At 42.2% G+C, this 17,789-nt stretch overlaps 1 protein-coding gene across 1 annotated transcript in view; it reads left to right on the forward strand.

Moving 5' to 3' along the window:
- The window catches only part of CALCR (calcitonin receptor), a 268,591-nt gene that overhangs the window by 191,912 nt on the left and 58,890 nt on the right, over positions 1-17,789 (forward strand). Inside the window, exon 7 of the mRNA XM_074986222.1 lies at positions 9,142-9,268. Within this exon, the coding sequence (XP_074842323.1) occupies positions 9,142-9,268 (127 nt within the window). The remainder of the gene's footprint in view (positions 1-9,141; positions 9,269-17,789) is intronic.

Consider the following 17,789-nt stretch of genomic DNA (forward strand, 5'->3'; position numbering starts at 1 on the left):
ATCACTTGATATTCATAAAATATTTGCAAATGCTGTATAGCAGCTGAATCAGGACAACAAATTGTAGGCTTCATAGTGCCATTCTGGCATACAGCCTTTTTAAAGGAGCATCTCTGTTGAAGTAGTAAAGGGCTCTCCCCATGTTGACATCTGTCTTTCAATGTGTATTCACAATTTCCATCAACTTCATTTGGAGTAATATAGGGCTATTTGAGGACAGATTCAAGCCTGGTATTTTCAGTAAAGAGAAATGGTGATCACTCTAACTATAAAATAGCACTTTAACAGTTTAAGTACCCCAGTTTGTTCTTATTGTAAATACAGTAAAAACTAAATATCACAGATACCAATGTATGGTAACTGTTGGTCAACAATGACTTCTCAATAACAGCTGCTCTGTGTGTGTGTGAGAGAGAGAGAGAGACAGAGAGACAGAGAGACAGAGAGAGAACAGATATTTTCAGGCAAATGTAAATAATGAGGAAAATATTCAAACCTACAGCCAAATCATTGGGCAAGATCTTCAGATGGGGTAGATTTTCATTGACTTCACTGGAGTTGTGCTGATTTACAACAGACTGGTAACAGAGAGGTAACCATGTTAGTCTGTCCTCCAACAAAACAAAGCAGCAGAAATGTAGCACTTTAAAGACTAACAAAATGATTTATCTGGTGATGAGCTTTCGTGGGACAACAGACTGTTATTTTAAGCGTGTTTACTTGCTTTCATCATACTATACTAAGCTAAACCTGAAGCATTGATAGTGTGTCTCTAAAGTGCTGTGATAATGTGTATTTTGGTGAAACAGAAGGAATGGCAAAGACAAGTTTTAAAAGGCATCTGGGTTTCGGTATCAGGTCCATATCTATTATACCGATCAACACCAGGTGAGGATCCATCCTCAGAACTCAAACCCACAAACAGTGAAATGTTCACCATCAACACAACACAGTAAAAATTAATTGCAAGAAAATTGCAAATTTGAAAGATTGTTTAAATGTTCCCAAATCTGCATGATAAAAGGCCACTCAGAAAAGCTTTCTCCATTCCACACCGCACAACGGCAGAAGCATAGCAATTTAAAAGCTTGTCTGCATCAGAATAAGTAATACACACAATTGTATCCTGCTGGAATTACAGTTCCAGAATATGTTGGCATCTCACAAAAGCTGAACAGGAAGAAAGGAAAATCAAAACTGATGAAGCTAACTGCAAAACATATATTGAGAAGACTTCAAAAGTATGAAGAATAGAAAATCTGACCATCTTCCCTTTAAAAGGCTCCTTGCTCAGTATTTTGTGAACTATGCACCCTACAGGCTCCTTAGTGATAGGACAAGATTCTTCTCTTGCAGTTTAGAACAGTGGTTCATAAGAAGGCCAGTAGAGTAAACGCTTTCATATCTGGCAGCCGTGGAACTGGGAGGTTGCCGAATATTCTAATATTCTGGATAATAGAGAAATATACTTAGCAATGCATAACACTAAAGAAAAGCAAGATTAGATATTAAGAAAAAAACAAAAATGTATGCAGAGTACTTTATTTACCAACAACAGTAATACTGTACACTGTAAACTTATACTTGCTGTAATTTTTGTATTAACTTTCACTGTACTGTACTTATGGAAAACATAACTAAAATTTATTTCTGTTTAAAAACTGCTTATTTGAGAGTTCCAGATAATAGAATGCCTTTTAAGGCAGAGTTTACTGTACTAGGCATTTGTCTATTCTTTAGCTTTCTTCTGCAGCTTCACAAAATTCTATTTGCCCACTCATCCCAGGGGACCCTGGGAGATCTGTCTGATTTTGTGAGCACAGAATATAGGACTGGAAGGAACTTCCTTTATTGAGAGCAATCCCACGCAGTGGGAGACGACCCTATGCTGTGCTTTATTTAACTTGACTATCTTAAGTTTGATTTACTTCCAAGGAACCACTTTCAGTGGTAAAGTTAAACATTCATGCACATGTGTGCTTGCCTTAATGGACAACTAACATATAAAAACAACAAGAAGTCCTGTGGCACCTTACAGACTAACAGATATTTTGGAGCATAAGCTTTTGTGGGCAAAGACCCACTTCATCAGATGCACCCACTCACACATCTGACAAAGTGGGTCTTTGCCCACAAAAGCTTATGCTTCAAAATATCTGTTAGTCTGTAAAGTGCCACAGGACTTCTTGTTATTTTTGAAGATACAGACTAACTTGGCTACCTCTCTGATACCTAACTTGACATATAATTAGTCTTTTGGGTACCATTATACTCAGATGATGTGGATGGTCAGATTTCATGCCTAGTATATTTTTTACAGTTTTGCAAGGCAGCACTAACATATATGAGAGTTGTAGGAGTTTGACATTAGTGTATTTTGTTTTAAATTGATTTGCCAGTAAAATGACTCAAAACTAAACCTAGTCTCCTCAGTCACCACTCTACGGGGACTGTAAATTGCTTTCATTATTTGCTCCTTTTCTTTTCCGTCCAAATGACAACCATAATTATCCTGTTGTACGTAGGAGTGAATTTCAGTGTTCCCACCCCCACAAGTGCATGTTCATTTATATGACATACCAACTAAAGTCAGAAATCAATATTACATGATAAGGCTTTTTGCATTTTAGACTCTATGGTATGCCATTTGATATCGAAACCCCTAAATCCTACATTTACCCACTGGACTAGTTCCATTGAAGTTCTTTTGCATATAAGGTATTCAGGATTTGAGTTCAAAGAGAAAATATCCAGCAACGTCAAATTATTTTATTGTCTCAGTGGGCAGGAAAGAACATGATTTGCATACACTGCTCTCAATTTTTATGTATCCAGGCTTTCTAATAAAAAAGGGAATTCCGAATCTGCCTATAGTAATAAATGAGTGATCTCTTTCATTCTTCAACAAGGATATGTAATTCAGGATCTTGTCCTTCATTTCTTATGTGCCTTGTCTTCAATAAAAGTTTACAGTTCCATATGATGGAAAGGTTGATGACACTTAGGTTCTCAAAAGCAATTCTATATCTCAAAATAGTGCTTATCTGAACTAAAACTTCCAGTTTTGAAAACTCAAAATTCCAGTGATTTCACTTCTTTCTTATCTCACTCCATTAACTTAAAGTAAAGTACTTTTCAGTACACTAGTTCAATTTGTTCATTTTGTCAGCCAGGAGGATGAGGAATCATGAAAAATCGTACAGGGTATAGTTTCATGCCTGGATATTTGGATGTTAAAATCTTCTAGGATCCTTGTGCTGTTTCGTAAATAAATTGTGTGAACCTTTGGCTAACAGATGGCATAAGAGTTTTAGTACCAAAAAATAGACCTACTAGAGCCTGTGCCTTTGTGTTTGTGGGAAGCCCTTTGAAACTACAGGTGATCAATTTTTGTTTTTAAAACCATAGCCTCTGTCTCTGTGAACACTGAAGATTTTCCATATGCTTGTTTTTTCAGCTCAGAATCATAAGTTTGTCATAATAGCAAGAAGTGCTGTAGTACCTTATAGACTAACACATAATGGCTGTGTCTACACGTGCCCCAAACTTCGAAATGGCCATGCAAATGGCCATTTCGAAGTTTACTAATGAAGCGCTGAAATGCATATTCAGCGCTTCATTAGCATGCGGGCGGCAGCCGCGCTTCGAAATTGACGCTCTTTGCCGCCGCGCGGCGCGTCCAGACGGGGCTCCTTTTCGAAAGGACGCTGCCTACTTCGAAGTCCCCTTATTCCAATGAGCTCATGGGAATAAGGGGACTTCGAAGTAGGCGGCATCCTTTCGAAAAGGAGCCCCGTCTGGACGCGCCGCACGGCAGCAAGGAGCGTCAATTTCGAAGCGCGGCTGCTGCCCGCATGCTAATGAAGCGCTGAATATGCATTTCAGCGCTTCATTAGTAAACTTCGAAATGGCCATTTGCATGGCCATTTCGAAGTTTGGGGCACGTGTAGACATAGCCATTGTGGAACATAAGCTTCTGTGGGCAAAGAAGTGTCAGTGCGGGCAAAGTCATGGGCCAAGGCCACACTGACCCCACACCAGTATACCGCTCGGATCCTCAAGAGGCCTGGGACGAGGATATGGAGGGGACGGCGGAGACCCGGCGACAAGTAAAGGTCGCCCCGCCCCTCTGAAGGCCTTCCCCACCCACCTCCGGTAGGAGGCCCCGGGGATTGTGCACTGGCCCTGTACCGCCGTTAGAGAGGCTGGTAGAATTTTCCCTGGCAGGCAGGAGGCTGGCCTTAAGGGAGAGGGGTGAGACAGAAAGAGGAAGGCTTGTGAAGGTGCAAACAGTTACAAAGTTTATTAACAGAACAAACAACAGGGAAAGGAGTAATGACACTTGTAACAGTAGACAATTTTTTATAAAGTAACCATATATATATTAGTGATTACTGATAATGCACTGAATTGCAACAATAGTATTTCTCTAGACACTTACAATGCTATATACTAAAGAGTCCATGAAGCGACTTGTATGATGGTTTTTTATTAGGTTGGAGGCAAAAAGGAAGATTAAAGGGAAATTCAAGGAGAGAGGTATAGGTAGTTTTATATTAATATAGCTCCGGGCAGGGGAAGGTCAATTTGCTTTCCCCCTTAATGCCCTGGCTGGTTTGCTACGCCAGCCTATTGGAGGCCTTGGGGCTTTGCCTGCCAAGGTCCTCCTCCCAGCCGAGTGAGGGGGAAGTGTAACCTCCCCGGCTGGGGCTCGGAGAATAGGGACAGGTAAGCGGGGGGTAAGGTAGGATGCAGGGTTTATAGGTTAACTGGGAGGCCAAGCCTCTACCAAGATGACCCGCCTGCTCCTTAAGTATATAAACACATCAGTTAAATAAATGCTATTTTTACCATTCTATGACTAATCACTTAGATAATTAATTATTGCTACTAATACCATTTACTATAACTAAATGACTAACTAATTAACTATAACTGTGAAACTATTAACACAAGTGTGCAGTTTCTAAGATGGTAGAGGAAACCTGGGCTGTTAGGCCTGGCCTTGGGGTCGAGCCCCTGGGTGTGGCCCCTCTTGGCCAGGAGGGGTGCGGTTCGATTCGCGACTTCGAACCCCCCGTTGCGGGGACTCAATGCCCAAAGTATTATGATAATATAATTTGTATAGCCCGGGCTGGGCCTCAGGCCTGTGAAAGTCTATGTGGCCTGGGCTGGGCCTCAGGCCTATGGTAGTTCTTATTGCCTGGGCTGGACCTCAGGCCTGTGGAAGTCCTTATAGCCCAGGCTGGGCCTCAGGCCTGTGAAAGTCTGTGTAGCCTGGGCTGGGCCTCAGGTTTGTGGTGGATTTACGTGTCCAGGTGATTGCAGTCTTGTCAGGCAGGTGGGTCGTGTCCGGTAGGTAGTGTCGTCACCGCAGGATGGCAGGCGGCGGGAGCGAGGGTGCCGCTTTGATGGCAGGCTCTGGGCTTCAACAGCTGGGCACGCAGTACCTCACCCTAATGGTGAGGCCAGTTTGCCGCCCAGCTGATTCACCTTGGAGCCTGCTTGCTGTTTAGATGGCAGACCCTGGGTTTCAACAGGTGAGCACGCAGTACCTCACCCTGGTGATGAGGCCAGTTCGCCGCTCGCCTGATTCACCTCAGGGCTGCTTGTCGCTCTTTTAGTGCTGAGGTAAAACTGCCAGCTGTCACCGCAGCAGGCGGGCCCTGCTGGGCGATGCTGGTGTTGACTCAGGAGCGCTTCACAAAGTCTTCTCAAGCTCGAGCTCTTCGTAAAGTCTTCTCTGCTGGTGAGGCAGCTAGCCTAGGGGCTGGTGGACACCTCAAGGGCCAGCACCTCCCCGTACAGGTAGCGGAGTCGCATCCGTGCCAAGGGCCTGTGTGTGCTGTGCTGTGGCACCTTATATCCTATGATCTCATGCATGATTCATGAGGCTATTTACATGCGAGCGTTCTGAGGGCCTGCTTTCAAACAGGTCCTCTGGGCTGTGGAAACTTCTAGAAGCTTTCCATCTGCGCCCAATCAGGTGCCTGGATTTTAAACCCCAGGTCACAAGTTGTTTATGAGTTCAGGGTTACCAGGGAAACCAACTGACTCAGAGTGACCGTTACAGGGGGCTGCTAAATGGCAGCCTATGTGATTTTAGATTCTACCTGTACCTGTAATGATGTTTAATGGCCAAAGGCTTGTTTCCCCTGACCCACAGGGGCAATAATGCCCGAGGGATGAAAAATCCCTGACAAGAAGCAAGTCTTTGCCCATGAAAGCTTATGCTCCAAAATATGTTAGTCTGTAAGTTTCCACAGGAATTCTCATGGCTTTTTCAGATTCAGACTAACACAGCTACCCCTCTGAAGTTTGTCAGAGGTTTTTTAAGTGACCTTGGTGTTCTCCTGCTCCCCAGGACTGCAAAGGGCTTGTCGGGGCAGTGGTGTAAGACTTGGAGCTATTTTAAGTTGTACAGAATTGCCAGAGACCTAAAGAGGCCACCCCACAGCTGGCTCTAGGGAGCAAGAAGTACCCTATGGAGTGAGCTGTGTAAAGCTGGCTCTGTCACATGGCGATTCTCACATACCAGGGAAATCCCTTGTTGATTATATAAATTGTCTTTCTTGCCTCCTTATGCCATTGGAGCAATGCAAAGGGGCTAAAGCCCAGACCAGGTGTGGCCATTTGTCCTTCATTCTGTGCTGACATCAGTCAATGCAAAATCAAAGCTGATTTGATGTGACCTGATGCTATGTAAATATAAGTTGTGGTTCCTTATAAGCTCATTCCTCCATCCTCTCCATTTCAAAAATATGGTGAAAGATCACTGTTTGGCTAAAAGGCAGAATTAGCTGAGGAAGAAGAAAACGTGTTTCAAACTTACAAACAATGCAAAGTAAAAGTATAAAAAGTAAAACTAGAAACATTGTTTCACAAGGTCTTTTAAGTACACTAAGCACTGTCTTTGAGCAAAACATAATTCTCTTCAACAGAGCATTATCTTAATGTGCCACTTGAAATTACCCAGGGGACAAGTAATCTTTCTTTTTTCACATTAAATATTTAGCACGCTTCAGGAATGCAATGCTATAGCTAACTGTTAATGTCATGCTACTCCACTAATACCATTGCAGTTATCAGTCACCATTAAAATCCACATTTGCCAACAGTTACCTTAATAGTATTCACCATTCACAGTTTTCTCCTTCTCTTAGAACTGCTCGATATTTACTGGTAGAATGTCACTGCTGCAATTGATATGCCAAGCATCAATTTAGCAGGTCTATTGAAGACCTCCTAAATCAATGGCAGATCACTTTCTGGTGAACTCTGGTAATCTGCCACACCAAGAACAGTAAGGGGAGTCAACAGGAGACACTCTCCTGAGACACAATGTGGTGTAGATACCTAGGCAAGCCAGCCTAAGCTACACCAATAACAATTACATTATTGATGTAAGTGGAGTAACATAACTTAGGCTGACTCACTACAGTAGTAAAGATACAGCCTTAGAAAAGATTACATTTCTAGTGATTGGGTAGTTTCAATAGACATATTTGACATCTGTGTAAATTCTTATTCAGCTATATTTTTGGGGGTTTGTTGTTGATGTTGCTTTGTGATGATGAATGTGTTGCTATGACGGATTAATTTTTGTGATGGATTCATTTTTACCATCACCATAAATCCTTCACAATACTTAAGGGAAGAAGCAACATATCTAATGTCTAGGGCAGGGGACAGGGAATCAGGGCTCCTTGTTTCTAATGATAATTCTTTCATTAACCCACTTTTGAACCTTGCATATGGATTTGGCATCTCTGTGCTGGTGTAGCCATCTCTCAGATGCTTATTTAATTAGCTTTTCAATTAATTAGCATTTGTGAAGTGATTCAAGACCTGTGGATGAGGTGTACCATAGGGTAAGTGCAGAGCATTAAAGCCATCTGGGCTCTCTAATGGTTACTTCACCACTGGGACCTAGTTTTAAGTCACACAGATATGTTCATCATTAGAAACAAGAAGAGGCACCTCGCAAATTCTTCAAAACTCGAGGTAACACAACTATACCTCATGCAGCAGGGAGCTGCCGGCCTACTGTGTAAAAAAGCTTGTGAGAGAATATGCTGCAACCTCTGCTGTAATCACTAATAGTAATCTGGAATTAGATCTATTAAATTTTGTTTGCTTCTTTTTTTCTATTTTTTTTGACAGAGTATTCTGGATGCACACACCTGTATTGTGTGTAGGTGCATACACACACTCCCACACGTGCAAACACGCAAACAGACACAGCAGTGAATTTTAAATAGAAGCCTGTCATCTGTTGAGATGGCTCCTTCTGATGTTCAAGATAAGTCTTCTCTGAACGACTCTTAGCTGTTTACTTGGTTCATTCATTGACCTGCCAGTTTTGCCTGCTCACTGTGAGTTTCTGATAGGCCCCAATGAGGTTAGAAGTTCTTAGTAAACCCAAGCTGAGGAGGTGGACCTGAATTAGCTTTTGGCTGGAGATAAGGTCTAAGGCCAAATCAAGACCGTTTGACTAATTTATCCATACAGAAATATTACCGGCTGTTCTTGTGAGAATTTTTACCCTAAATTGCAGAAATCCCGAAAAAAACAGCAAATCATAGATGCTTTCAGCCACATCTGAACAGGAAAAGAGGCCTATTCTGGTATGTGATGTGAGCTAGAATTAAAACCATGTGGGATATAAAACCAAATCTCCCTGAAATTGAAGGGGATTCCAATCCAAGGTTCCCACCCTGGCTCATTTCTAGTTACTAAAGTATCAGCTAATTTGTTTCCGAATGTCTGACATATCTCATTTCCACAGATCAGTTTCTTCTAAGACAGTATTCCCTCTGTTCGGAATTTGCATTCATGCACATCTGCAATAATTATTAGGGTTCTGCTTCACCACCCAAAAAAAACCAGCCTCTAGGGTACTGAAGCTATGCTGATAGCTCCTCACAGCATGGTCTGGGAAGCGTGTCATGCTAAACAGGTGTAAAAATTTAAAAAAATAAAATAAAATAAACTGTGTTGTGTCCCATGGCTGCAATGCTAGGCATGTGTTTTCTGTCTGTTGCCAAAGGGCATTCTTGAGAAACAATTGCCAGTATGTGCTTGTTAAAGTGAGATCAGAATAAAAGCACTGATTTACAACTTGTGTTACATATTTTTCAGGAGCCTCAGCTGTCAAAGGATAACACTGCATAAGAATTTGTTTTTCTCCTACGTTCTTAACTCTGTGTTTACCATCGCCCACCTCATTGCAGTAGTGCCTAATCCAGGGCTTGTGAAAAGGAATCCTGTGAGTACTTAATTATATCCTCTTTTACAGCACATAGCTATATAAATCCACTGGGGAGACATTTGTGAAGGATAACCTCGAAGTACACTAGGTGAAAAATGCAGGATCAAATTTAGAGAGCCTTCCATAAGGCAGTTTCCCACTGGAAGAGACTTGCTCTATAAGAATCTCGGAATTTGTCCTGAGCAGCATAAGGCTTTGAAAATAAAGTAATCCAGTTAGCAGCATGGACTTGTGGGAATGCTGAGAGGGAATTTGCACAGTCTACGGAGCTAGTGTTGCAGGACTTCATCTGTGCAACTCAGCAGGGAGGTCAAAGTTAAATCACTTTTCTGTCTCTCTGACCCTTATTTCCAGCACACAGTAGCACTACTTTACATCCGTTAACAATGGCTCCTGAAGGATCAAATGGTCTTGCCTATGTCCCCTTTCTCCCAGACATGCACAGAGTGGGAATAGAGGATGGGGGAAAGTGTCTGCCATATGGCTCTATAGTCTTTGGGGACTTCCCTGGGCAGGAAGAGACTCAGAGGCCTGATCCACTGAGATTCTGGGTGCTTTGCACTGTTGAAGCAGAGCAGAGGCCTGGATCCAGTCCAGTTTTCACTGTTCACTTGCAACAAAAATGCTAAACAACAAATTCTTCACGGTAGCCAAGAAAGCAAGACACAAGCTCAGCTCATTTTCAGTATCATTATTCCTCTTTAGGTAGATGAAGGAGCTCTGCATATTGTTGGACTCTGCCAGTCCATCAGCTGATAAATATTTAAGAAGTTTCTGTTAAACACAAATGGCCTGAGTCTGACCATATTCACCCAATCCAGTGGAGCTGCAGTAGCATAGACTGATACAGAAAGAGTGTTAGGTCTGCAAACTCTACAGTTCTGTCATAACGTTTATCAGTTTATCTTCTAAAAGGGTATTTAAATTATGGTTTAATCACTTCTCTAGTTCTAAGTTTCAAAGAGCAATTAAAGGCTATCGTGTTATTACCTGTCTTGTGCATATCTTGTGCATATCTCTCATCATGCACTACCAATTAATCAAGATAATTAAAGTAGCATATGAACAGAGTACAGAAAAATATTATCAGTTTCAGGGCCATCTGTAGATTTGAAAAATAGAACAGAAAAAAAATCACACACATTTCATTCTACTTTATTGCATATTGTCCTATGTTTCCATTTTATATAAAGGGTATGATAAAAATACTCTTGATATTTGATGATGAAGAGCTGCTACATGATAAGCAAAGCATTAACATCAGGCTGCTGTAATGTAAGTAGGAATAATTACCTCAAGCTCAAGTTAAAAATGATACTTCCTGACAGAAGAGGTAAATTATCTGAATCAGAGTGTTTTTTAATAAATGTTGAGATCACAGCTTGAAGGGTTGTGCATTGAGAGCACACAGATTGATAAAAGTGAAATGAGGCAAATATATGTAGATATTTAGGACCAGATCTTCTTTTGGGATGAAATGCTGTTCCAAAGGTCAATGACAAAGCTTCCATTTATCATAACATACCACAGTTTCTCTGCACAAAGTGGCACTGCGTTATTGACGTCAATTGAAATGCATCCACAAAAACAATGAAAAGGCTGGTGGCACCTTATAGACTAATAAATTTATGGGAACATAAGCTTTATCAGACACAATTTACCTTGGCGATCGAGTACTTAGCAACTATGGTGGTGAGTGCTATAGGAACAGCATCGATTGGGATTCCATATAGGTACAAAGATCTGTCCATTGAGAGCACTCTTCGAGATTGGGATCTTCATTAGTATCTTTAAGTTAGCAGGAATTCTTTAGATTGGATCATACTTGAAGGAAACATATACAAAGAAACTTACCCATCTAGTACATTTCTGGGTTTTCACTGTTGTTATTGAAGGTAGTCATATGATTGGGCCCCAATTCAGCCAAGAATATAAACACATGGTTAATTGCTTAGATGAATCAGGATCTTAGTCTGAGCCTTCTCCATCCACCATCAACTCTTCTTCTACCTCATCCTTCAATGAACTACTCCCTAGTAGATAAAACTTAAAACTGGGGACCAAAAGACCTGAGTTCTTCTATTAACTGAGTGATGTTGGGCAAGTCACATAACCTCTAAGTGTCTCCTCTTTGAAATCTATGCCCCCCAAAAACACTTTATTGTTGTTGTTATTATTATTATTATCTCATGTGTCTGGGAAGACCATTAGAGAACATATTGCCCACAAAATGAAAATCTTTTGAAAATGTAATGAATTTATATTTAATTTATACCAGAAATATTCCTGTTAAATTCCTACTAAGTGAAAAGTTAACAAAACAAATAAAAGGTTTTGTATATTGCTTTGGTTTATATTTATTACATTTCATTTTTTAAAAGTCCATTTCAAATGATTGCTTCTGATGTTCTGTAGCGTGCAATGGTTGTCTTGATTTCTCCTGTGTTGATGGATGCATGAGTTTGTGCATCCATTCATCAGAAATACATGATCATGCCTATCATTGTGTGGAGGAAGAATTTATATGCAAGTGGGAATTTTAACTAATCACATGTAACCATTATTTAATGTACAGATATAGATGCATTGTAAATATCATGTATTTATTCTGCACCATGGAAAAATACTTCTCGAAGCATCGGAGTAGATTTTAAATATGAGGTAGCATAAATATGAGGTTACAATGAAAAGCCACTCCTAGTGAACATAAATTTATGATGAGGTCAGGAACACCAGTGGAAGTCAATACCAGGAAAGAAGTCTGTCTAATGTAACAGATGCAGAGGGGACAAAACCAGGAAACAAGCCATTGTATCCCTAACACCAAAGCACATTCTCTTCCAATGAAGTTTTTTACTTTTAAGAGAGTAGGTGCTAATGCATATACCTGGACCTGGAGAGGATCTATTACACCTTGGGCTCATCTACAATAGCCCCCTCCTTCAAAGGGGGCATGTAAACGACCCTGAGCAATGAATAGCAATGAGGTGCTGCACTGCACATTCTCCCCGCATGAACTTCGAAGCTGCTAACTTCGAAGTGCTGGCAAGCCGTGTAGCCACGGGCACTTCAAAGTGCCCTTATTCCCAAAAGGGCTTGCCAGTGCTTTGCAACTTCAAATTTCATGCCATGAGAATTATGCTAATGAGGTGCTGCATATGCAGCGCAGCACCTCATTGCTATACCCCTCTAAGGCTCATTTACATGTCCCCTTTGAAGGACGGGCTAATGTAGATGAGCCCCTTGACCATTAATTAGGTTGCTTAGCAGTAATTTAAACCTCCTTTAGGACAATTCCATCAATCTAAAGTGTTAAGTGAAATTATTTCTTACATGAATTTAGTATTATGCTTTTTGCTTGTTTGTTCTTATTATTTGATTCCATTTTTATTCTTAAATTTATGTGGAAGTGAACTAATGGAAGAGGAAAGAATACAAACCTTGGCTTTCCAGGGTGAGGAGAAGAAGAAGAGAAAAGAGTCTAAGGACAATTACACAAGGAGAAATAGCCACATATATGTGTGCATAATGTATAATGCATGTATAATGATACGAAACTAAACTCCTTTTCCTTTTTTCATTGTAACTAACATGGCAGTTGGCAGTTGTCCTTGCAGCTGAAACAGCTATGAGTTTCTTTTGCCACTGGGGCAAAAGTTCACCAATGAAACCTTGTAAAACAGCCATTCTAGTATTTTCTGCATGTTGGTGTCAAATGTAAAACTGGAACAATTGCATATTATCCAGAACAGCTAAAGCCTTCTCTCATCAAGCCATTGAAGATCCTGACCACTGAGATCTTCCCCTTAGCTGCCATGCCAGGAATCAATTGAAAAAGAAAGTTGAGGAGATGGTTTTTTTCATTATCAGGCTACTCCAACAAGTTGCTCTAGCAAGGAGCAGTCACTGTATTTTCATCCAGGACATGTTCATTGCAGCATTGGTGGATGAATAATGAGTGACTGATTGCCACTAAATCTTCTACGAACTGTGGGCATCTTACCATTATCTCAGTGTGTTATCCTGCCACGACGAGCGATACAGTTGCATACATGTGAATATATTCATTCAATATATATTCATATATATTTATATGACTATATATATGAATGTATCAATATGACTATATATTCAGTGCCTTTTTTGTTTAAAAAAAAACAAAAGAGGAGCCAGAACTCAGCTGCGCCCCCCCACCTCACAGCCAATCCCACAGTTGGGATTGCTAGGGTTTTATCGGACAAACAACAGTACTGTGTATATTTTTACCAGCAACCACAGTTACTAGCTCTTCCATCAGCCGGAGAGCAGAAAATCAGCAGCAGACCTGAGAGAGCCCACATGCGTCACTAGGTCTGTTAATAATCACGTTCTCCTTAACATACTGGTGATTCCCATTGGATGTATAAATCCACAGTGTTGAACTTGACACTGACCATCGGTCTCTGCTGACAAAAGTTCACCTCCGACTTCGAAGACAGTTAACAAGCTATCAGGCAGGTTTCTGTTCAGAGCTGCATAAGGATATCAAAGTGTTATGGAATGAAATCTCACTCCCTGTCAATGGTGTTGTTTCAAATCATCAGTGCTGACCTCTGCCACCTTACTGTTGGGGCTCCAGCCCTTCAAAAGATGTGGCTGGATCACTGAGTAAATCCTTAGTGCTGTTGGCACTAAGTGGAAAGCAAGACTATAATTTGAGTCTTCAGAGATACACTTGTAGAGTGCAAAAGCAAAGGCTGAGTAGGTTCAACTTTGGAATGAAGTTTACTGCTGGCTGTCGTGAGGCACAATCTCCACATACCATATTCAAGTTTGTGGTATTTGCAAGGGAATATGGCACCAGCTTCTCAAGTAAAGAATCAGGCTGGCAGCAGCACCCAGAATCTGCAGTCACTTGCACTGATGGGACTTTCATGTCATGATGCACCTCAGTTGTCCATCATCTGCAGTTCCTCTTCCACTCAAAAAGGGAAAGAAAGTTATAGTAAAGCCACCTTGCTTCAACCAAGAAGGGATCTGGGCCACACTCCATAAGCTGAAATCTGGGAAGGCACCAGGGGTTTCTGACATTATGCTGGTGGCGCTATGGACAGATGACAGTATGATTGTGTCGCCGCTCTGCTTTGGCACAATAAGTAAGATTGTCTCATTGGCTCAGTGTATTTAATCACTTCAACTGATGGAGCATCTAGTTGGGCAAGAAGCAGCATGCATTGGATTGGTTATTGATCCAGATAAAACTAAGTCCCTCAGCATTACCATCAGAGAGCTCCAGCTCCTGATCGCAGCCAAGCCATGTTATCTGGTCCAGCTGGGTCCTCAAGCAAGTAGCAGCCCTCAGATATCTGGGTTGTCATAGACATTTCTGAAGGACGCTCAAAAGCTATAGATACATATATAGCAACAACTGCTGTTGCTGCTGCAATATTTCGTGCCAGCTCTGGGCCTGACATCCTCAATGGATATGTTATAACTTCAAGCTTGCTACAAAGCTATGGATTTATAGAACCACATTCATTCCAACTGTGTTGTATAGAAGTGAAATGCAGGCTCCAAAGAAGGCCAGAAACCGCTGGACTGATGTTTTCAGTTCTTATAACCTCTGTCAGCTTTTTCCGTTTCAAGTGGCAGGACCACACTCAAAGTCAGGGTATTATAAACTGAACCCAACAACCAGCTCCATTAGTGCTGATTAGCTTTTGGCTGCTCTCTTGGCATAGTAGGTATAACTGAGGTACACAATAAGTAGGGTGATTGTATCTCCCCCGGCCAAATATGGGACATGGGGGAATGACTCCCATCTCATATGAAACGGGACAGACGGTCACCTTATCTGAGGCACTGGGAACAGGGTTGCCTCCTGGATTCCGTGAGCTATGCGTGGCAGCCCGCACCACCACACAGGTCCAGCAGTTCTCATCTGTCCCAGCTGGGGAAGCTGGGCAGCTCCAGCCCATTGGGGCCATGGTTCACCCCCTGGCTCAAGCCCCTCCCGCAGCCCGGCTCCCTCTCCTCCCTCCATGGCCCAACTCAACCCCCTATGGTTTCAGCTCCAACCTCCCCCGACTTTGGCTCCAGCAGCCTCCCTCCAACCCCCCTGGCCCAAGTTCCCGCTCCAACTTCCACAGCCTGGCTCAACCTCCTGCATCTCCAGCTCCAATCCCAGTCCCTGCTCCAACCCCCACCACCCAGGCCCCAGATCCAACCCCACTGAAGACCCAGTTCACCCCCCTCACGGCTCTGGCCTCAACCTCCGTGGCCACGCTCAACCCCTCTGGGCTCCCACTTCAACCCCTGCAGCCCCGGGTCAGCTCCAGCCCCCTCGGGGGGAAGCTAGGCAGCAGCTGAGCCACCACACAGTCTGGCTTCCAGCTCTCCCAGGTGGGGGAAGCCAGTGAACCACTGTGAAATACAGGGCAATTAGCCCCTTTTGCAAAATAAATTGGGATGCCGGAATGGTGCCCAAAATACGGGGCTGTCCCACCCAAAAAAGAATTGGTGGTCACCCTAACAATAAGTGACCTGTGGGCTGGATGTGGTTAGACAGGATTAGCCCCTGGCAGGCCATGAGATATTTTATTTACCTCTGTGTCTGCAGGTACAGTTGCTTGCAGCTCCTGTTGGTAGTTCTTTTCCATTCCTGGCCAATGGGAGCTCTGGGATGTGCTATGAGCTGGGTCACCACTTGCCATAGCTCCCTGTGGTAGGGAACAGTGAACCACTGCCGACAGGAGCTTGTGTAGAAACTCAGGTAAATAAAGTGTCTGGAGGCCCACCAGGGCTAATCCTGACTATGTCCAGCCCACAAGCAGCTTATTGCCCACCCCTGTGTTATAGTAATAGAAAAATCAACAACTTCCAAAGAATGTCCACCAAGGAAAGCTGCAGAGACAATGCCAAAAGTTTTGGGGCAAAACAAGATTGCCAATGACAGACAAAAACTGAAAACACAGTCAAACCCTTCAGTCACTGTACCAGAGACAGATCATGTTGACACTTTATTTACAAGGAGACCACATCCTTCTGTGATCTGCCATGATGATGAATGGTGTATTCTGGTATCCTTGAAACTGATACAAGAACAAAGTGTTATGTGCTGAAATGAAAACAAGGAGAACTATCAGAATTAGAGGAGTGTTTTTTATTAGATTAGATTTTTCGACCAAAAAGGCTGAAAAATATAAAAAAGGCAGCTTTCCAATAATTTCAAGTGGTCTTGTGTATTAACAGTGTAACTGTCCCTCGTCTTATCCTATGGCCCTGGTATCTATATTGCTGAATATCGATGTGTATACTGTACATGAATAAGATACAGCACGAATCTGGAGAAACTAAATAATTTAATAATGAGAAACCAAATAATTTAACAGATACCACAGTAGCCCTTATTACACTCCTGCAGTATCAGCTTGAAATAATTATTTGTATGTGATGGCTGAATTTGATCACAGGTAACCCGTGGTTGACTAATTTAAAGCTAGGGTGGAAAAGCTTAAAATTACTCGATATTTGATTTTATTTCCTCATACTTTGTTGGATAAAGGGAGAGTATATTGATATCTTCTTTATTTAAGTTCCCCTTTATTTCATACAATTTCTGCAAAATTTGCGCACTAGCTTTCCCTGCGTTATTCAACAGTCTTACCACATGTAGTCTGAATGTGTAGAACTCTGTTGCAATGTGACAGAGCCCATGGTAAGGGACAACACAATGGCATGGTGCTCCATTGGTCACTCCTAAGAGCATCATTCTTCAGCTAAGCACAATGCCTCTGAGTCCCCAGGAAGTGCAGCCGTCCAGTGACTCTCACAGAGGAGGGTGCAGTGTGCTTTCTTCAGGACCAATGTTACATGGTCCCCTCCCTTCTGCCACATTTTGAAGAGGCATTAGCTGGAAGCAGACCTCTCTCCTGCCAAATGACTGGGTGCGGGTGTACCTTGCCAATCGGCCCTCTCGAAGGAGTGCTGTGTTGGTACACCCTGCCTGGTGCATAGCATGAAAAGAATTATGCCTCCAAGAAAAACCACATACCTCCTTCCCACTCCAGTCCAGCATTAGTATTGCTAATGGTCCATAAAAGGAAAGTAAAAGTACAGCACTAAAGCAAATGTTAAAGCAATAGGTAAAAAGTTAACCGTGAAATTGTGTTATAAATAATATACCAAAAATCATGACAAACAGGGTGCCAGAAATAGTGTCCCCATTCCCTTATTGAAACTAGAGCCACTGTCACTCAACTCAGGGTATGCCTACACTACGGGGAAGATCGACTTGGTCATAGTGAATCTTCTGTAGTTTAATTGTATACACCTGGTCGAGATGCACAAAATTGAACTATCTGGGGTTGACAATCAACCCCTGTACTACTCTAGATCTCAAGGAGTAAAGAAAGGAGGTTGATGAGAGAGATTCTCCCGCTGTGTAGACAGCCAGATACGTTGATTTCAGATAAGTCAGTGCTAGCTATGCAATTGCAGTAGCTAGCATTGCTTATCTGCAATCGACTCATCTGCCTAG

The sequence above is a fragment of the Carettochelys insculpta genome, chromosome 2, assembly GCF_033958435.1.
Source record: "Carettochelys insculpta isolate YL-2023 chromosome 2, ASM3395843v1, whole genome shotgun sequence".
Lineage (NCBI taxonomy): Eukaryota > Metazoa > Chordata > Testudines > Carettochelyidae > Carettochelys > Carettochelys insculpta.